The sequence below is a fragment of the Gekko japonicus genome, unplaced genomic scaffold (genome assembly GCF_001447785.1).
Source record: "Gekko japonicus isolate JY-2015 unplaced genomic scaffold, Gekko_japonicus_V1.1 scaffold160, whole genome shotgun sequence".
Classification (NCBI taxonomy): domain Eukaryota; kingdom Metazoa; phylum Chordata; class Lepidosauria; order Squamata; family Gekkonidae; genus Gekko; species Gekko japonicus.
In genome coordinates this window covers 1,690,188-1,711,974 of record NW_015165239.1, presented here as the reverse complement: position 1 = coordinate 1,711,974, position 21,787 = coordinate 1,690,188, and the positions used below count along the sequence as shown (strand labels likewise).

General features: G+C 39.5%; 1 protein-coding gene across 1 annotated transcript in view; it reads left to right on the top strand.

Annotated features, from left to right (window-relative positions):
* The window catches only part of LOC107109403 (rap guanine nucleotide exchange factor 2), a 60,952-nt gene that overhangs the window by 25,997 nt on the left and 13,168 nt on the right, over window positions 1-21,787 (top strand). Inside the window, exons 7-18 of the mRNA XM_015410014.1 lie at window positions 891-998; window positions 1,090-1,293; window positions 1,423-1,531; window positions 4,743-4,989; window positions 7,873-8,030; window positions 12,248-12,488; window positions 12,589-12,972; window positions 15,386-15,597; window positions 15,699-15,822; window positions 17,066-17,089; window positions 18,129-18,352; window positions 18,870-19,052. Coding sequence (XP_015265500.1) covers window positions 891-998; window positions 1,090-1,293; window positions 1,423-1,531; window positions 4,743-4,989; window positions 7,873-8,030; window positions 12,248-12,488; window positions 12,589-12,972; window positions 15,386-15,597; window positions 15,699-15,822; window positions 17,066-17,089; window positions 18,129-18,352; window positions 18,870-19,052 — 2,218 coding nt within the window. The remainder of the gene's footprint in view (window positions 1-890; window positions 999-1,089; window positions 1,294-1,422; window positions 1,532-4,742; window positions 4,990-7,872; window positions 8,031-12,247; window positions 12,489-12,588; window positions 12,973-15,385; window positions 15,598-15,698; window positions 15,823-17,065; window positions 17,090-18,128; window positions 18,353-18,869; window positions 19,053-21,787) is intronic.

Below are 21,787 nucleotides of genomic sequence, written 5' to 3'. Positions count from 1 at the left end.
CCTGACAACACTGGAAGTGTGTCAGAAGGCAACACCCACCGCTCAGGCCCCACTGGACTGTTTTTGGATTGCTAACTATGGGGGGGGGAACCTGCAGATCTGTCCTCACAGAGGAGGGAGAGCTTGTACCTGAATAAAACTTGGTCCTAAAGGTGCCACTAGACTGTTTTGGACCGGGGGGCTGAGGGGAGCTCTGCAACTTACCTGGCTGCTTCTTGCTCTGACTGAGGGCTGCTGGGAGCAGGGGGTGGGGTTTGTTGCATGTGCCCGCCCCCAGGGCTCTTTACTGCCGGAGCTCCACTCCTGTGCGCTCTTGCAGGAAATGACCCCTGCCTAAATGTGTTGACCTGCTTGGTCATTAACATGTATCCTCTTTCTAAATTGTTCGTCCCTGTTTTTCCGGTCCCCCATGCCCTCCACCTTGTGCTTCCTCTTTGCCTTCCATATCAGTCTAGATTTGTAATCTTACAACCTCCCATCATCTTTTGTCAACACACTGGTAGTTATAAAAAGAAGAAAAGTTCAATAAACTAAAATTTAAAAAGAATTGTAAAATCACTATTTTCTTGTACAGCTAATTTCCCTAATCTTAATAGAAGTAATTTCCTTTACTCTTTAGAAAAGTCTGGTTGCTCTTTGAAGTTGCCCTACAAAGGACTGTGAAACGGGATGCTAAGAAATTTAAAGTAATGTGCAAAGTAAGCTGCTTTGGGAAGTTCTGGTGATTGTCAGACAAGAAGAATTAGATAATTTTTTCCCCGAGGAGCTGCCATTCCAAAACTTAGGATTCTAATTTGTTTTATTATCACATCATCAATTTGTTCAAAACAGTTGAGAATAAGTTTTTTAAAAAATATATATGCAGCATAATTTTACATTGCTTCCTTCAGGTAACACGGGTAGTATTGTTGTGGGTGAACAATCACTTCAATGATTTTGAGGGAGATCCTGCAATGACTCGTTTTCTGGAGGAATTCGAGAACAACTTGGAAAGAGAGGTAGGAATAACATGTAAGAAATGTAATATATGATGCTGCCCTGGGGCCAGTTTGCAAACAGTTTTAATGGCTGGGTTTTTTTCTTCTACAGAAAATGGGTGGACATCTGAGGCTGTTAAATATTGCATGTGCTGCTAAAGCTAAACGAAGACTGATAACATTAACAAAGCCATCACGGGAAGCCCCTTTGCCTTTCATCTTGTTGGGAGGATCAGAAAAGGGGTTTGGAATCTTTGTTGACAGTGTAGATTCAGGTAGCAAAGCCACTGAAGCAGGCTTGAAACGTGGTGATCAGGTATGCAGTTTATATTTCAGCTGATGACTGCTTTGTGAATTAATGAAAAGTACAAAAAAGTCATTTTGTCTTAAATTCTAAGTCATTATGAATTGCTGGCATTCAAATCTCTCCCCCCCCCCTTTCTAGATATTGGAGGTGAATGGCCAAAACTTTGAAAACATTCAACTGTCAAAAGCCATGGAAATTCTTCGAAATAATACACATTTATCTATCACTGTGAAAACCAATTTATTTGGTAAGTTTTAAGGCATGCTTTCAGTTTTATTTTATTTTAATACAGTGGTTTCAAACTTTTCTTGCAGTGCAATCCTATGTGGCAGCCTATTGATTTTAGTAGGGTTTTGACTCTTATAACCATGCATAGGCTTTCACAGTTAGAAACTTAGGCTCTTGATAAGTTTGTCTGGGATTCCATCTGCCAAAGGGCCAGTAAAGGTGGAAGCTGCCCAAAAGGTGGCTTGGTCACCATCATTAATTTTACTCTGCAATGCCTAGTCATTGGGCAGTTTGAGCTTGTTCTTGGGTAGACTTTCAATTTTATGCGGGGCAAAGCTGTGTGCCAATAGGGCTCGCTACGTCCTAATGTGACTATTGTTTCATGCTAACAAAACTTGGAGGGTGTATCCATGAAAATATGTCTGTACAATTCAGACAAATCTATGTGGAAGGCTTTCCTGAACAGAAGGAAGTATGATATTTGTAACAGATGCCATTTTAATCTTCCTATTGCCATAAGGAACAGCTGCACTAATGTACTGCTAATATTTTATAATAAAAGACAAATCTAACATTAGAACAAGAAGCTGAATAAATTAACTTAAATATTTACAACAAAAGACATTTTTATTTCATAACAAAAGTAGTTTTACTGGTTCTTGTCAATAATATGAACAATCCTGGGAGCAAGCCCCACTGTAGACATCAGAAGGGTTATGAGGAGACCTGCTTAGGGTTGTTTTCATATTTTACTTTTCTATCTTTGATAGTGGTGCTTGCTAGATGTGATAAAGGAAGTACATAAAAACTAGTAATTAAAAATATTTTATTTTTGCAAGCCCCATCATTTATGTCAACATTATTTTATGTTAATTTGGTCAGTAGTTCTTTGAAGCTGGATTTATTTCTGTCCATCATAAATTTATTTGGGAGAGAGTTAACAAATTAACTTTGTAAAGTATGTACAAGAAGCATTTGCTCTTTAAGCTCTATATCATTATACTATTTAGGTGTAATTACATGGGTTTAGTACCTACATTGAGGAGGTAGTACTGGCAAAGTGTTATACATTATGAAGGCCTGGAGAGCTAAGTGTGACAGTACTGGGTTAAATGTTATGATGGGTCCTCACAAAGTAATAAAAATGTTTCACAATCAAATAACTTAAAATGTGAATGATCTGTTTTGCAGGTTATTATAGATTATTATAGATCTATGAAGAACTTTTATGATGATGAAAAATGACATTCTATACTAAATATATATTTATGCACACATATTTACATAGTAAATGCAACCAAGTCACATTTGCTATATGTATAATATGTTTGGAATTGTTTTAAGCAAGCAGTAGAAACACATTAAACTTGTTCATGAATACCCATTCTTAAAAGTCCTTAGTGGCTTGCAGCTATCCTCTTATTTATTTAAAATATTTATATTCCCACCATTCTGCTGACAAATCAGGACCCAAGACAGAAGCAAAATAAACCTCATAGCTGCAGTAAAATGCTCACTACGAAAGCACCATTTTACCCAGACTCAAGCTTGCCCCCAGAGCTCTAGAATAATTTTGTTTACAGTCTTGTCCAAAAGCTCAGCAGCTCCCCAGTGACCTCCAGCAGGCTGTTCCTCAATGAAAGCACACCCTAGATCAGTTTTTGTTATGAGGGCTGGATCTGACATAAATGAGACCTTGTTGGGCCGGGCCATGTGTGTCATAAAATGTAATGCCAGGTAGCAGAGATATAAACTTTATAAAGGACACACACAAAGATTTTTTTTACTTAAAATAAAAACATGCTCAAAACATTAGCACTCTTGCAATATGTTGTTTATTTAACAGTGTCTGATAGCTGACACCTCTTGCTCTGAATTATTGCATCAAAATGTCTGTGCTATTGCAATCTTGAATATGCTGTTCAGGTGTGTATCTGTAAGCTGCAAACCTATGATGATGCAGCAGCAGCAGCAGAACTGGAAGAAGAAGCAGAAGACAGTCAGTCCACTGCGGGCCTGATAGAAGTCCTCCAGGGGCCTGATCCCGTCCCCGGGCCACATGTTTGACATCCCTGCCCTAGATTATATGTTATATCTCTTTGTCCTGTTAGAGTAGTATAAAGTTTGACTTTGTAGAAGAAATATACTACCATTTCCATTTCAAATCATATGCTTAAAGATGTCCTTAGAAGAAGTCCTTAAAAGGATAGCCTTGTTGTACAGCATCTTGCGGCACTTAAAACAGGAGGACCTTGAATACTCAGCTGGTCATCTGTAGTATTAAGAATTCCCCCATCCAGGGTGTCTTGATGACATTTCACTCATTTTAGGCCAGAAAAGGTCAGCATAGTGTGAGAACAGAGCCTAAGAAAACAGTTTTGTTGACTGTTTGGTTTTGTGGACTAATTTGCAAGGCCTCCTGAAAGACAGTGCCATGAGTTTTCATAGACCAGATGCCACTAATGAAATAGGCTTTTGCCATAGTAAATGGGCTGGCCTTCAAGGTTTCTTTCCCAAGAATTTGTTAACTATTTATGCAGGATTTAACTCCTTTCATTTCATCATGGCCACCTGGCTTCTTCCACGATAACTGTTCTTCGTCTGTTCCCCCTTCATCCCAGTTTAACGTTACCGATTGAGTCATGAACATTTAGCATGAGATGCAAGCAGTACTCTGTCATATGGGCATAGAAGAGTCTGGTGGGGTGGGGTGGGATGATGATAGGAGGAATGAATGCTTGAAACATGAATTTCCTCTATTACTTGCTCAGGCATTATGGCCCAACCATGATTTGACTTTTAGAGATGAGTTTGCAGATTACATTCTGATGTTTCGTTCTTAGCAACTACCATGAGTTTGTTATGCCAGCCAAATTGGGCTCATCTCGACATGAGATCTGGGAGATTTCCCAACATTTAAAACCTGGAATTAGTAGCCACTTGGGCCCCCCGATTTGAATCAGAACAGTTGTATACAGGGAGGGAGGGGGTTCAGTCTGCCCAAGAGCAGTTTCAGTGATTGAAACCAGCCCCACGCCCCACAGATATATGTACTGTTAGTAGTTATTTTCTCCCTTCCAGGTGTGGTTACAGGCAAAGGGAAAACTGATGGCTAATATTGGTGGTCCCATATAGGAACAGAAGGGTTACATTCTTTTACTCCCAGAGCACTGTCTGCGGTCTTGTGCTTATATGGCTGTATGCTTTCCATCCTTTGCTTTGTTCTGCAGTATTTAAGGAACTCCTAACAAGGTTGTCTGAGGAGAAAAGAAATGGGGCTCCTCATCTTCCTAAAATTGGTGATATTAAAAAAGCAAGCCGTTATTCCATCCCAGATCTTGCAGTTGATGTGGAACAGGTGATAGGATTGGAAAAAGTAACCAAGAAAAGCAAAGCCAACACTGTTGGAGGACGAAACAAGCTAAAGAAGATACTTGACAAAACCCGCATCAGTATCCTGCCTCAGAAACCTTACAAGTGAGTGTAGTGCTATAACACTGTAGTGTGTTTCTATTCTCAGACTCATACTTGGTATATTAGCTTAGATAGGTGACTAATACATTTGTCAGCTTTGACAGCTGATCATAAACAAAAAAAAATTGAGAATAAACTAGGGAGGATGAAGGAAAGTTCAAGAATCCTTACAGAGCAGAATCTGAATGCAATACTAAAAATTCTAAGTGTTGTAACTGAAACAGAATAAAAACAGATGATCTCTGACAATTAACATCATAATTTGTGTCATGGCATGGAAGGGGCAGTTCAGAGGAACACAACCCTCTAACTACATCCTAGTGACTCAAGCAGGGAACAAGGCATCTCCAAAAATAGTGGCAACAAAGCTGAAAATGGAAATTACACATTCTGCAAGGGGAATTGAGTATCTGTAAGAGAACTTGGTGCCTACTTCTTGGTTTCTTCCAAGGAGAGTACCTGTTGAGAAAACCATTGTTACAAATTGGTGTGCTAGAACTCAGTTTCCCCCCCAGCACTCTTGAAGAAAATGAAAGTAAGATAAAAGGCAATGAAGTATTTTGAATCTTAAAATGCTAGAACATAATAACCGAATTGTGACAGTACCTTGGAAAGTTTGCCAGAGTGACTCAATTGCACACTTAGTTATCAAACTTCAGCTCATTAGGATTATTAGAAATAGTTTCATATTTGCAATAGGCACCATTTTTGTCCACACGAGGCCTTTCCTGTGTAGCCGTAGGTCAATATGCTGTGGCTCTTCAGGTGTTAGGTCCATATCAGAGCAATTGGAAGTGCCTGTAAAGGAATGCTGGTCAATTTTCTTCCTCAAGAAGAGCAAACAAAAGCAACAATCCTGGGCTGTGACAGCTAGAAAAGGCTGGGGCACCCACAACAGAATACACACAGGATATACTCTGTACTGGATGCTCTGATGTTACACCAAAGCAACCAGAAGGAGTTTGGAAACATGCTAGTCATTCCTATTGTATCAAGACATTTAAGGGTTAAAGCTGTTGCTATAGGGCACCATGACCAAAGCACTGAAACAGGCACTAAGGAGGCAGCTGGGGTGACAGCTAAAATCAATCTGCATACTTGTGTCTGCATGTAAAAAAACAATATAATGTTACTTCAAAAACTACAACCAGATAATTGTGTCATGGTGTTGTATATTTTTAATCATAGAATAAATTGACAATCACTGGTTACTCTGTAGAAATTGGTGTTAAGGCAAAATACATATTTTATCCATCACACTTTTTATTGTCCTTTACAATAATCTTATTATTCAGCCAATTTGTATATATCCCCCCATTTGGTATTGTTGACCATACATATCACATGTAAACAGTTTTGTCCCCTGCTTTGCGGGGAGGGCGGGGTATAAATGAGACAAATAACAAATACATTTTCCACTCATATTTATAGTACATTTTCATACTTTCTGTTTTTCACTTCCATAAGAATAGATAGTTTCTATTCTGCTAGCATCATCATCATCATCATCATCATTATTATTGTATTATTGTATTAGAACATTTATTTAACCCCCCTCTCCACTGAAATGTTCCAGGCAAAGTACATTAGAACTTCAATTAAAAGTGGCATCAAAAGGACAAGTAAAAGTATATTGTCCCTGTGGTTCATTTCAAAAGACTTGGTGGGATAGTGCCAATCTAATTTCCAAAGGAAGGGACTTCTACAATCGTGATACAATTGCTGAAAATTCCTCCAGGGATTTTAGCCAACCCAACCTCCCCTACTGTTGGTTTCCGTAGAAGAGCACTGTCATGGATTTTAGAATCTGTGCAGATTGGTATGGGCAGCATAATCCACATGGTTGTATAATAGCAACATATGTCCTCAAATCTTAGAAGTCCTGACCCAATTTATGTGCCTAATATGACTTAATAATGCTGTTTGTTTTTTCTTTGGAAAGTTCACTGGTGGTCATCTTGTATTAAACACAGACTGCCACTTCAGTGTACAGTGTGGCATGTAGAGACTGCTATAAATTACAAGAACTCATACCAGGGATAGCCAAGTGCTTGGGATAGAAAGCTCCTAAAACTGTATCCATAATTGTCCCTCTGTGCCCTTTTTTTCTTTTCAATAGTATGTAGAATTGGTCTCTTTATTTTCTCCAAAATACAGTAAATTCTAATTGTTTAGCAGCACTTCATTGTTGATATTGACTTCAGGCATCACAGTTTCGCATGCTGAGAGAAAATTCCAGCAGTTCTTTTTGTACAATTCATAAAGTGACAGTACAGAAACCTGGATGAAGGGTATACTTTTCAATTCCATGTTTGTCATATTTGTTATCTACGACAATCAAAATATCCGGCAATTTATCAGGTATTATACTGTCACAGTGCACAGTGAAAGTACGGTATATTCAAAACTATTATTCAGTAAATTTGTAATACACTTTTTATTATTACTATTGTTAAATAGTAATTATATTACTATTATTAAAACTATTATTCAGTAAATTTGTAATACACTCAATGATCCTTGAAATAAGTTCTTGATCATTTTTCACATTCTCATGTACTTCTATGATAACTTGGAAAGAAAACCTAATGCAGTTAATAATGAGCCAAATCACTCTGGAAAGATGGTGCAAAGTGAAGAAATATATCAGCATGTCTTTCATAAAAAGGCTATCTCAGAAATGATATTATAGACATATACACATTCCTGCATTTTCTGGGTACATAATTTTTTTAGAGCTTTATAAGGTCATCAGTATTTTAGTATGGGAACACTGATTCAGCTCATACTGTTGTGAACAGATTTAGTTAAAGCTTTTTGTTAGTGATACATTAAACCAATCCATGGTGTTTCTTTCCACTCTTTTCCTCTCTTCCTATCATACAGTGATATTGGAATTGGCCAATCTCAGGATGACAGTATTGTAGGGTTGAGGCAGACCAAGCACATTCCTCCTGCTCTACCAGTCAGTGGAACATTGTCTTCAAGCAATCCTGACTTACTTCAGTCACATCACCGCATCTTAGATTTCAACACTACCCCAGGTGAGCATCGTATATTTATTGTTGCCCTTAAGGCCCTATCTGATATTGTGCACTGAGCTAAGAATACCGGGGGGGGGGGGAGGGGATACTACCAGCTTTTCCACTTGACCTTACAGTTGCCCTCCTCACTGAACCCCCATGTGGAGCCCATGATGACCAGCCAGTATGGTGATCACCCCCCCCCCTTTTGTCGATAGAAAAAACATAGGCTCCAACTCCAGTACCTTGCATCGGTTTAGAATTGTATGTTTAAATTGGTGCTTCTCTTGGTGAGACAATATTACTATGCATTTTGCTTTGAACAAACAGAAATGTTTAATGCTTAATGTTTTTTAAAAAAAGAAAGAAATGTTTAATGCTTAATGCATGTCTTCCACCTTGCCCTCAACACCCTACAAAAACTAGATTTCTTCATTAACTGGAAGAAATCCCGCCTTTCTCCTGCTCAGTCTGTAGATTTCATTGGGACCATGCATGATTCGGTCAAGGGGAGGGAAGCATTTCTACTTTTGCAGAGAGTGTGTACTATCATAGCCCTGATCAAGAGGGTCTTGGCTAACAGATTCCTATCTGCCAAGGCAATACAAAGATTGCCAGTATAGAAAGCGACAGATTAAGAGATGTACACTATTGGATAATGTTAAGCTTCCATATAAACAAGCAATGACAAGAACTTCATGGATTCTGATATGAAATGATAGATAAGCTTTGGGTTGGATACATCGAGATTATCCTCTCAGTCTTGGCTAATAGCCTTCCCTGTTACAGCACCCATTCCACATGGCATTTGTCCATGTAGGTCCCATAATCCTGAACATAGCTGTCAGGCTCCACCAGTACTGGGATGGAGTCTGGGGCTGTAGCACCCTCCATTGTGTCCTTTCTGTAGCTCTCACCCCAGGAAGACCCTCAGAATAGTGTCACTCTGTTCCCTCTCTCTCCTGCCAGTTGCCTTTCCCATGCCTTTGTGGGACTGGTCTGGCCCTTCCTCTCTGGCCTTCCCTGGGCTGGCCTAATAAAAGATTTCCTGGGTGTGGGCTGAACCTGTCCCCCCCCCCAATGCTCTCTCTTCAGGGGAGGGCCTGATGATTGAAGGGAATCTGGGCCAATGGCTTCCTTGGCTGGGCCTTCCCTTCTCCTGTTTGGCCCTCCTCTCAGGTTTTAAGAGGCTGCTCTGTCTTTATGCACAAGCCCCAGGAGGTTCCCAGCTGCTGCTGGACTCTTTCTACAGCCTGTCCTCAGGTATAGCCTGTTGCCTGAGCATGCCAGGTTCTGATGCTGCTACTGGGGCCTTTCCAAATATGACTTCACACTGGTTGGGCTGCCTGCCTCAGCAGTGCCTGGGTGAGGCTGCCCCCACTGGCGTCTCTTAAGGAGTTGGTGAATGTGGAAATGGGGCTACCACCCCATACAATAACTTTTTGGTAGTCAAATTAGGAAGGAAAGATCTTCAAGGGCAGAGTTTCAGAATTAAATAGAAGTCAGTAACGTGTGATGTATGAATATGAGTGTTACCGCGTATAATATTATTGGACTGTCTACCTGTAAACACATCATTGGAACTTTAGCTGTTGTAGATTTAGCTGTTGTAGATTTTCCGGGTTGTATGGCCGCGGTCTTGGCATTGTAGGACTTGATGTTTTATCAGTAGCTGTGACTGGCATCCTCAGAGGTATAACACAGAAAGATGGAGTACTCTCTGTGTCAAGGTGACATCATTGGAACCTTTTTTCCCTTCAGTGAATTTTGGTTTTCCACCAGCTTCTTGTACTCGATTTGTTTAACACTCAGTACTCCCTTTAGGGCTTTAAAGAAGTTGGGCTGTAATTTCAAGCTACAGAGTATACTTTAAACTTTAGAAAGTGCACAGTTAAATTGTTTTGTTGTTACTTTGGACCGTGTTATAGATGGAGATTGGGGAGGCATTCAGGAAATGGAATGTACTAGAGCAGAAAGAAAAGCAGCTTGTCAGAATTGCTATTGCTTATAGCCTGTAGGAATTGACCAGACCTAAAGATGGAACATAAAACTATTTGCCATGTTAGGTGCATTTGAAACTCAGCATTTTATTATGCTGGTAGCCATGGCCAAGGGGTGCATTTTTTACACTTGCAACACATTTTTTCCATTGGAGTTCAGGTGGCTTGGAATACAGATTTGCCTATGTTGTAATGCTCAGCATGTAGAAATGTACTTCTTTACTCAACAAATGCTTAAAATATGGAATTCACTAGTGGAGGGTAGTGATGATCACAAGCAGAGAGAGCTTTAAATTCATGAAGGAAAGATCCATCAATGACTACTAGCCATGGTGACTAAAGGGAGACTCCACTATTAGAGGCATTAAACCTCTGAATACCAGTGTTAGAAGGCAACATCAGGGAAAGGCCTTAACCCCTATGCCAATTTTGGCCCTTTAGAATAACTGGCCAGTGTGTAGGCTAGAAGGATCTCTGGTCTGATCCAGCAAGGCTCTTCTCATGTTCTTATTGGACAAGTACATGTCCTTCAAAAATTCTTCTATACCTCAGAGTGTAAAACAGGATTATGTACATATAAAGTGTATTCCAGCTTGTGTTGCTGTTGTTTAAGTCCTGAATATGAGTAACAGCTTAACGAGAGCAAAGCACATTCCCTGAAAGATGAGCCAGGGTAGCTGAGGGAGAACAAGCTATAAATGAATCCAGACAAGACATAGGTGATAGTGCTTTGCCTGTTTTAGATGGTATTGCAGTGACATTTTATTGGATCCTTCACTATTGTTAGATCAAATATCTGCAGTAGCAAAGACAGCATTTTATTTATTTATTTATTTGCTTGGCCGTGGTGTGAAAATTGGTTCCTCTCCTGGCTTCATGCTGATTCGTGCTTCTTTAACTGCAAGTCTTGGTTTCTGCAACACGTTCTACATGGAATTGCCCTTGAAAATGATTTAGATGCTTCAGTTACTTATTGGTGAGAAGCCAGAAGTGAAAGCTTCTTACTTCTACCTGAAGCAGCTTCATGGGCTACTGTTTTGATTCTGAGATCATTTTAAGATGCAGGCATTGAACTCAAAACTCTGTATGACCTGTGACTTGACTACTTGAAAGTCCCCCTATCCCAACATGATCAGGTTCTTTCAGTTTCCTCCTGTTGGACCCCTCACATTGGTCCAGGTCCGCAAGCAGTGTAAGGCTGTTCTTTATACATGGTTACTTGGCTAGGATGTGGGTTATATAAGAAGCCTCTGCATACGCTTTAGGTTGTTCAGGTTGGGGAGCTTCTTTGAGTTTGGGCAAAGTCAAGTATTGCACATTTCCTTTCCCAAGGTTCTGGATTTTCCCTTGGCTTGCCCACAGCTCCCTACAATCTACATTTTATTTATCAAAACATTTTATTCTGTTTTTCCCCAGGGTAAACAGTGAGTCAAGGTGGCTGTCAAAGGTCAGCCAAATCTGTCAACACAACATTAAAATAAATTTGTTGAATGTAAATTAAGCCAAGACTCCAAAGAACTCTTTATCTGCTCTTCCATTTTTTAAATACTTCAGCAAAGGCGTGATGATGATCATGAAAACGGGAGATAGGAAAAGTGAGAAGAGGAATGAGGGTCAGAGAAGGAGGAGGAGAAATAAGAACAGAATCAAGGAATGGGGGGAGCTTGGCTTTAACATTTGTTTCATAATGGAGCTTGGAAATTGTAACTGACTATAAAAGGGGTCTGTGAATAGAAACCTGCAAGGAAATAGAGGGTAAAGAGGCTGAACACTGCTGTTGTCCAAAAACCAAGTCTTCTCATTCACACAAGAAGAGTAGAAGAGTAGAAATAAGAGCAGATGACAGCAAAGAAAAAGCACCCAGCTTTTATTCAACAAAGGAATCCCTTATTTTAGGACTTGGTCAAAACTAGGTATTGTGGGGTCCCCCCCCATTCTAAGGTCATTTTTCATTCTAAAGTTTGATAGGAAAAAGATAGAGATAATATAATCTCTATATTACAGCAAGTCAAATTGTTTATCCCATTTGTTGCCTGGTGGAAAGTGACCTTAAAGCAAGTAGGGAGAACTATGACATTCTAAGAGGAAGGTAGAGAACAGCCTCATGCAAGAACAATTTTTTAGGAAGAAGAAGAAACCACAAAACAAAATATATATCTAGTCCTATTTTGGTATTGCTGAATGAACAGAGCCGCTTTCTCCATTACATGGTGGACAATGATTTCTTTTGTGTTTCAGACTTACCAGATCAAGTTCTGAGAGTTTTCAAAGCAGACCAGCAAAGTCGCTACATTATGATCAGTAAAGACACAACTGCAAAGGAAGTGGTTATTCAGGCAATCCGAGAGTTTGCTCTAACTACCACTCCTGATGCATATTCTTTGTGTGAAGTCTCAGTCACTCCAGAAGGCGTAATCAAGCAAAGGAGGCTTCCAGATCAACTTTCCAAGCTTGCTGACAGAATACAGCTTAGTGGAAGGTGGGAGTGCCACAGCAGCCATTTCAGTTAATAAATTGCTTATCAAATATGTCACATTCATAATATTCTATTTAATATTTGGGAAATTTTATTTCCACAGGTATTATCTGAAAAACAATATGGAAACTGAAACATTGTGTTCTGATGAAGATGCTCAGGAATTGCTGAGAGAGAGTCAAATTTCTCTACTGCAGCTCAGTACTGTTGAAGTGGCTACCCAACTCTCAATGCGTAACTTTGAACTGTTCCGTAACATTGAGCCTACAGAGTACATAGATGACTTGTTTAAGCTGAAATCTAAAATTAGTTGTTCTAACTTGAAAAAGTTTGAAGAAGTAATAAACCAAGAAACCTTTTGGGTAGCATCTGAGATTCTACGAGAAACCAACCAGCTGAAAAGGATGAAGATAATTAAGCACTTCATTAAGATAGCATTGCACTGCAGGGAATGCAAGAACTTCAACTCCATGTTTGCAATAATAAGGTAAAGAAGACAAGAATTCTTTTTTCCCCTATGGTTTCACACAGCATTTGTAAGGTTTAACATATAAGTTGACACACTGTAGTGAAAGGGTACTAGAAATCAAAATATTATCATTTGGAGGGGGTATTAATGATATGTTACAAGAATAATATCCCTTGAGATATTTGGCCTCACGTAGAACAAATGTAAAGGGTGTGTATTTCTTCCAAAAACAATTTGATGATTAAATAATCATCATAAGCTTGACTTTGCCATTTATCAATCTGTAAGTATTTCTAAACACTACACAAACTAAAATGTCTGCTGGATTGGATTTGGGAAAGGAGATATGATTCGGGGGCGGGGGGTGTCTATTATAAAGTTCCCTGACTCCACTTCATCTATAACTACATGTATGAGAGGCTGAGTATTATTCTGTTTGTGTGGGTGTACTTCATTCAACAATACTTATTAATTTCAAGGGTATGTTTATAGGCATGCATAACTCCAGTTGTCAGCTGGGTAGGTTCCCAGACTGAATGATTAAAGGTAGCCAGCAGAAGTTAATTGTTAAATTCTCAGTGTCTCTTTTAGAGAGCGCTTGGCACAGGACAGTTTTTAATCTATAGCTCTCCAAACAAAATCTGATTCTGAATTGTCTGGTTAGTGCCTTATTTCTAACCTTCCTTTTTGGATGAAGAGTTGTGGAACAGATTGCTGTTTTACTTCTTCAGATACATCTCTGTGCTTATAGGCCTTCATTTATAAGGAAAATAGTACTTCATTGCTTTTGTTAATGCATTCAGCATGGACAGATGCCTTTGGAGATATGAGATATTGATGTTTGCAACTGGGTAACTTCTTGTCATTTATATAAGACTTCCCTGTGAACTGCCCCAAACTTCTAACTTTATTCTTCTTCGGATACCTCTTCAAGTTGAGATGGATAAAGAGGATTGTGAGTTACCATCAGTATACTTATGGTATCCACTTTTTCTGTAGCTTGGAGCCTACAAAATGTTTGTAAAGACTTTTACAGTGGATGACAACAGGATTTAGAAAAACAGTTTTATGCTAAATTTGGAGATGACCAAGCAGTAGGTGGTGTTCTGTTGTGGCACAGGGGGCAGTTGTCATCAGTTGTCATTTAATGAAGTGTCAGCAGTTCTGAAAAAAAACCCTAAACTTCATTGGATTAAAAACAAACAAACATGTAATTTGAAACTGATAGTTATTGTGTCCTCATGATCTCTGCACTAGATTACTATAAGAAGGTAAAATTTGTGAGCAATCTCAGAAAATACTGGAATGGATTATCAGTGATGAGAGCCAGTTTGGTGTAGTGGTTAGGAGCACAGACTTTAATCTGTGAGAACCATGTGTGATTCCCCATTCCTTCATGCAGCTGCTGGTGTGACCTTGGGTCAGTTACAAGTTCTTTCAGAGCTGTTCTCTCGTGAGCAGTTCTCAAAAGAGCTCTCTCAGCCCCACCTACCTTGAAGGGTGTCTGTTGTGGGGAGGGGAAGGGAAGGAAAGTGTAAACTGCTCTGAGACTCTTTCGGGTAGTGAAGGGTGGGGTATAAATCCAATCTCCTCTTCTTCTAATTCTGAATCATTCACGACTAGAGTAATTCTGATCATTTTTATGGAGGTCAATAGGGTGAGAAACTATCACTCAGTAAATAAATGAATTTGATAATTAGGGGCCTCTTACAATCATTAGTCTGGTCCGAAATAATTAATTTTAGAATCAGTTAAGGCATTTTAGTTGACCATTTTAACTGCTGACACTGACATAAGAAACAGAGCTGAATGTCAGATCTGGAATTCTGATAACAGAGAGCTTTTATAATCGATATCACCACTGCATACAAATGAACATAGCTAGTTGATGTCTCTTCTGGAACTCTGGTAATAACATGCTTCTTTTGCCTAGTACTAAGGGAATGACTCATAGTGTTCTACAGCTGCAATTGCTGAATAGTCTTTACTGTACTACTCATTACAATACTTCCATCTGGCAGTAACAAATGCTTACTGATGATCATGGCAACATCATTACTAAAAGTGTCCCTTGTTTATATGAGTCTGTTGCCCTGTTACTGTTTGAAAGGCAGCATAGTAATGTGTCTGACAGTATTTTTGGTAAAACAGTGGAACTCCAATTTACTTTTACCAATTGCTGTTGAAATTAATCTTCAACTCATGGGGACTGTTTGAACATGACAGTTTTAAACACTTTTAAGATATATAGTCCTTGAAACCAGAATTTGTATTAACTAGTACCAGATTTAATTGCTCCGTTAAATTCTTTAACTATTTTTCTTCTTGCTTCACAAATTATATATTAGAACATATTTGTGAGATTCTTTGCATGCAGGTTTAAATTTGATGGGGATCAGAGAAGTTAGAACCCATTTAACTCTTTCTTTAGTGGCCTGAATTTAGCTCCTGTTGCAAGACTTCGTACCACTTGGGAAAAACTTCCAAGCAAATATGAGAAATTGTTTCAAGATCTTCAGGATTTATTTGATCCATCGCGTAACATGGCAAAATACCGCAATGTCTTGAACAGCCAAAACCTACAGCCCCCAATTATCCCACTGTTCCCTGTAATCAAAAAAGACCTTACGTTCCTTCATGAAGGTAAGTTAAAAAAAATATATACAAATGATTTATCATTTTTAATTTGTTGACTAATGGCAGATGATACACTTATTTGTGCTTAACTCTTTTTACCAATGTAGGCAATGATTCTAAAGTGGAAGGTTTGGTCAACTTTGAGAAACTACGAATGATTGCAAAAGAGATTCGCCATGTGGGCCGAATGGCTTCTGTTAACATGGATCCTGCTTTAATGTTCAGGACTAGGTGAGGTTGTTTTGATCTTAACAGAAATTTATTTGAAAGCCTAAAAAGACAAAATATCTATATAGTTATAGTGAAATTAATTTTTACTACGAACAGAAGTTAGTGTGCTTTGGAATCAGTCTAAGCATGAGTCCTAGAGTTGAGAAGGCATTCAAATCACATTATTTCTGTGGCTGCAGCTTGTTTAATCATGGCCATGTATTACTAGATGCATCCATCTGAAAGTAAGCAGTAGTCTTTTCAGCTATTTTAGTGTTATTTTAGTAGCATATGAGCTCACAGCCTCTTATAATGCTATATCCAAATGCATATGACAAATGGTAGGTAGCCCCTAATTTCATACATTCACAGTTCAACTGTCCTATGTTTAGTAACACATATGCCCTGCTTTTTTGTGTCACTATTTTTTCCTGAGGTTTCAGCCATGTGGCATAATAATGCTGTTGTGAGCAACTGAGCAGCTGTATTTTGCCTTTAAAAAACCTGTTGCAGTTTAACTGCTATATTCTTGAAGAACACTCTTATTACATACATGCTGCTAACACAAATTAGGTGTATATCACCTTTGCAGCTGAAGGTGTTTCAGGGATTCAATGAAGAAGCTTGATTCTAGAAGTATCACCATGCTTCTTTTTCAAAAGCAGCAGGAATTTTAATGCCTGGCATTGATAGTACTTTGGTGAGACTTTATTTAATACTTTAGAAGGTAGGGTAGCACACATGCTCTCTGGAACACACCAGGCTTTCAAATGGTTTGAGATTTAACTAATGAGTAGCTCATATTCATCTTTATTAATCATCTGTTAGTTGATATGACTTAATTTTATAAAATGTTAACCCATAAAAGCTATGATAAGTTTATAAATTACTTTTTTCTTATTATAATAAGGGATTCTTGAATTTTAAAATTAGTTTGGGTATCTGAAAAAATGCCACTTGGTTCAGTGTATAGGGAATGCATATATAAGCAAAGTACATTATATAAAACCTGAGAAGCAAGGAACATCATTATTGCAAATTGTATAACACCTTTATATACTGGAGGTTGCAGTAAGTAGTTGTATATGTAGCTTAGCATATAGTTTTTCATTTGAGTACATTCGTACACTTTGTGGAGTCCCTATAATAAGGCTATTATGGGCTTTCTTGTACTGCTTGCCCTTATCTTTTTCTTCTGAGCTTATAACCTTTCTCTGTCTCTTCCTTAAATCCATGCTACAATATTCATGGCTCTCACTTGCAGGAAGAAGAAGTGGAGAAGCTTGGGGTAAGTGGTTGCAGAGAAAACATACAGACAAGCATTCTTTTCTGAACATCTGCATTATTTCCTCTTGCTTCCCTTAATTTTTCTGGTGCTCTGGCATTTCCCCCCTTTGTTAACCCATTTGTTCTTGCATTACATTACATTAATCCAGTACTGCTTGTGCTTGAGGACAGCAATTCAAGAGCTGTGAAACTTTACAGAAAAGCAAGTGATGAGACACCATAGTTTCATCCAGTAGCCCCAAAGTTGCCATTCTCAATGGGAATAGTGTTCAAAACGGGGTTGTAGAATGGTGGTTTAGATTTTAAAAAGACATTTATGTATACTACATAAATTAATAGAACCGTCTAAAGCCACATATTGCATTAGTTTATCTATGATGCTTTTTACAGCTCAACTAACTAAATTTTCTTTCTACAAACCAGCCTCCATTTTATGCTGTTAACAAATTAGAAGCAAAATAGCTGTCATACATAAATACATCCAGATTTGCATGCTGTTTTCCTATTAACTAATAGACCATTTTATTTAACATGAAATACTTATTTAGCTGGGTTAATGGGGGGTAATCCAAATACAGATGACTTTTGTGGTACATTACAAATAGAATAAAATATTTTAATATGCACCCTCAGAAATTATGGTGAGTTCTGCCTGCTGCATTTTGAAGTTCAGCTTTATTGGTCAGGTACATTGTGTTGCATGAGCCTTTTTTAATGCACCGGCCCTTTCAGTATTCAGCCCACAGTGGAAGAGCTGGCTTGGCCGTTTTTTCATTGATGAAGTAGAATTGCATATTTGGAGCAGAATAACCCACAAGAACTTTTGTCGATGAATATATATATGCACCAGTACAATTGAATTATGAGTGTTCTTGATTCTTAACTTTCTCTCTATTGTAACTGTATGACTTACTTGAATGAGGCATGTAAGCTTTGACCATAGACTGACATCATGCAGACCTTTGCATGTTTCAAGTTCATTGAAAGATACTGTGATAAGCCAAGTTACACATTTATCATCTTGTCTTGATTCACCCCAGGTCTCTCAGTCAAGGTAGTACAAACACAGCAGTGCTTGACGTTGCACAAACAGGTGGACACAAAAAACGAGTTCGTCGCAGCTCTTTTCTCAATGCCAAAAAACTATACGAAGATGCTCAGATGGCTCGTAAAGTCAAGCAGTATCTCTCTAACTTGGATCTGGAAATGGATGAAGAGAGCCTCCAGGCACTATCCCTGCAATGTGAACCAGCCAGCAATACATGTGAGCAGTTCTCTTCTGAAAATGAGAGAATCAGAGGGGGAAATTGCAGAAACGCTTTGTCTCCCTTGTCTGTCCTATGTGATCATACAGCTTTCCACCATTCCATGGTTTTGAAACCATTAGAGTAGGGTAGCACAAGCTGAAAGTGCTGCTGCTTCTTTCTACTCTTTCTTCCTAATTGGTTTTCAGTCTTTCTGAGGTGGGGGGATGATCCAGTACTCTCCAAAATGTCTAATTATTCCATCAGAAAGATTGGCGAAAAAGGCTTGGGGGGGGGGACAGGGGAAAATCCAGTTGTTCCCTGAACTTTTCTGAGCCTTCACATGTCTTATTTTGTAGACAAAAAATAGTCAAATGATGGGACCAATAAATTCTGACTTCAAATCAGAAAAGTCTTTAGAACGGACTCAGATTTTATTAGTTATCTAGCCAGTGTTTACAAATCAAGAGCTTTCAAAATAGTCTTGACACTAATTTTAATACATTAAAATTAATTTTTGTTATATTTTTGCTGAAGTACCCAAGACTCCAGGGGATAAACGGTCTGGAAAGCCTGAAACATCTCCAGTTGCACATAGGTCAGGTATACAGCAGAAGGTGCAGCAGCAGCAACACAAAGCAAACCAAGCATTGCAGGTTCCTGCTGTATCTCTTTATCCATCTCGTAAGAAAGTACCAGTCAAAGACCTCCCACCCTTTGGTAAGTGATATGAGATACTTCATTTTGTTAAATAAAAAAAGAAAAAGAAAGAAAACTTCCATATTATTAAATGTTTAAAAAGTGTTAAAGGAAGAGAGTACTTTTATAACAGGTTAGTTCAAGTTAATGTTTCTGTATTGTACTTTCACACAATAAAGGAATACTTTATTTAAGAAGCTGCAAACAAAGATAAGAAAAATACATTTTTATTACCTCACTTTGAGTAGACGATTATTTTGCTCCTGGCCACTTAGACAAGTGGGCACTGCATTTACAGTCTTGGATCCTATGAACTGCCAGTGGAAAGCACTGACAGTCTATGATCTTCCCCACCCTTCTCTCCCCCTGCAGCTATTTGAGATCCTGGGAACGTTTATTCCCAAGGTCAAGGGATTTCCATGTTCTAGCTGGGTGGTGTAGTGGAGAGAGGGAAGGGTGTGAGATTGCCCTTTTTGCCTCTTCTGCAAGTGGAGGTCTGCTCATGGAAGAAAAAGAATGAAGTGATTTTACCCACCCTTTCTCCTCCTCATTCTATCCACCATTAATGAACCCCTCCATTGTTGATGTGTCTTAACTCTCTTTTAAAACCATATATGTTCATGGCCTAGCACTACATCTGCTGCCAGTGAATTTCACACTTTACTCAATGAGTATTTAAAGTAGTACTTCCTTTTGTCTGTCCTGAAACAAGCCTGAAGAAACCAGTTTTCCAGACCTCAAGCTCTACAGTAGGTAAAGGCTTTGACAGTGTCTTAGGTGGGTGACCCAAAGGTCCCCAAGCACAGTTTACAGTGGAGCTCAGTCTCTGCCCTATCAGCATCAGTTCCTGAACCTCTTGCTATAGGGACTGATCTTTCTCTGTACAAAGTGAAGAAAAGAAATGCTTTATCTCCAGAACTTAGCAAGTTGAGACAGTAGCAGAATAAGAAGGATTTGGTCTCCCATACTACTTCTGTTTTACTTACAAACCATACCCGTAGTTATGGTGCTAATTTTTGAGGTGCCCCTACTAGTATTGCCAACTTCAAGGACCTCTTCCTGTCTTCAGACACCTCTTCTCCATCTTGGGCTTTGGTATTGGAAAGTCAGTTGGAAGATTCTCAGAAAGCACCACAGTACTTCCTCACCTGTCTGCTGCTATCCTACCATCATCATGGCACCATTCTCTGGCTTGTTGTAGGTGATGTGATGTGACTCATCTCAGGGATCTTTGATCCAGTAGCATCTGGATGCCAGCTCTTCCTACTAGATCCCAGTAGCAGGGGTATGACTGTGTCACCCTTTTTATCCCAGCACCCTTTGATATCCTGGTTGTTACTGTGAGGCTGGCATGTCATGCTACAATGCCTGGGACAGTACCCCCCACATTTCTTTATATGATAGAACTGTTTCTACTCTGGCCACTGGCTACACTGAACCAACAGGTCAAGAAGGAAGAAAACTTGATTTGTCTTCGTGACTTCTGTGCAGTCCCACATGGAATTGCGCATGCAGAGGCCTGCCACGAAGAGGACTTATACGTTTCTAGAGCTTTCTTGTCTAAGAGATCACTCTCCCCCTCCCATCCGGAGCCTGCATTTCCTGCCCAAATGGCCATGTGACTGGGAGAGGGAGAGCGAACTTCCCTCAGTCTTCTCTTCACTGCTGCTATTGCTTTGTGAGTTTTTCTCTCTTTGATTTTTGGTGGTCCTTCTCCTTAGCTATCAGTGGAGAATGGCCCTCTTTAAAAATTGTGCAGACTGCAGCACTAAAATGGCCCAGTCCAATAAGTACTCTTCATATTTAACGCTGTTTGGAGGAAGAGTATAATACTGTGGCCTGTGATCACTGCCATCAGTTTATTTATTTATTTATTATTTATTCATTGTTTCTATTTGTATCCCACCTTGCCGGGCATGCTGGCTCAAGGCAGCTAACAAAGTTAAAATAACGTAAACAATACAGGGATTAAAACAATTAATAAATTTACACCAAAGGCGACTGAAAGGGCCTCCCAACTGAAAATGGCACTTTGGGAGAAGGCTGTGGGAGCCCAGCCCAAGAAGCTTCAGACTCCCCCAGAAAAGCAGGCCCAGATGCCCAGTCTGAGGTCAGCAACCTCCTCAGCTATCTCGGATCTGACCGCTAGGAAGGCTGCAAAATGTCATAACTGCCAGCTAAGAAGAAAAAGAAAACTAAACATATTTCCCCTTGATACTGATCACTATTGCTGTCGAACAGTGCAAGATCCCTCTGGTACCAGCAAACCTTCTTGCCACAAGCCCAGTTGCTGGGCCTGTTGGAACCAACACAACAGGTAGCTATCCCAAGAACATCCTCGCCATCCCTGAGGGAGGAATCAACACCACATTCATCAGACAACAAAGTTGTCAAGATACCAGCCCCACCTCCGGCTTTGGTGCCATCATGTCCCAGGGCATCAGAACTGGTGGCATCTGAGCTGTTTCCACAATGGACACCACCTCCAGCCCCTTGGTTCCCATGGTACCCACCACCTGGGTCAGTGGGACCAACATTCTCCATCGCCTCAACTCTTCCTGTGGGGCATGCCTCCAAGTTCAACTCTGCCAGAGATACATTCATCTGCCCATCCCATCGACATGGGCTCTCTGTTCGACATCTCCCTCAGAGCAGTTCAAGTCGAACTCCAAATAAATGGATCTGATGTTGACTCTGAAACCCCCTTGGTGCCAACTCCAGTGGAAATGGTAGGTTCGCACCCTCTAGTCTCATCT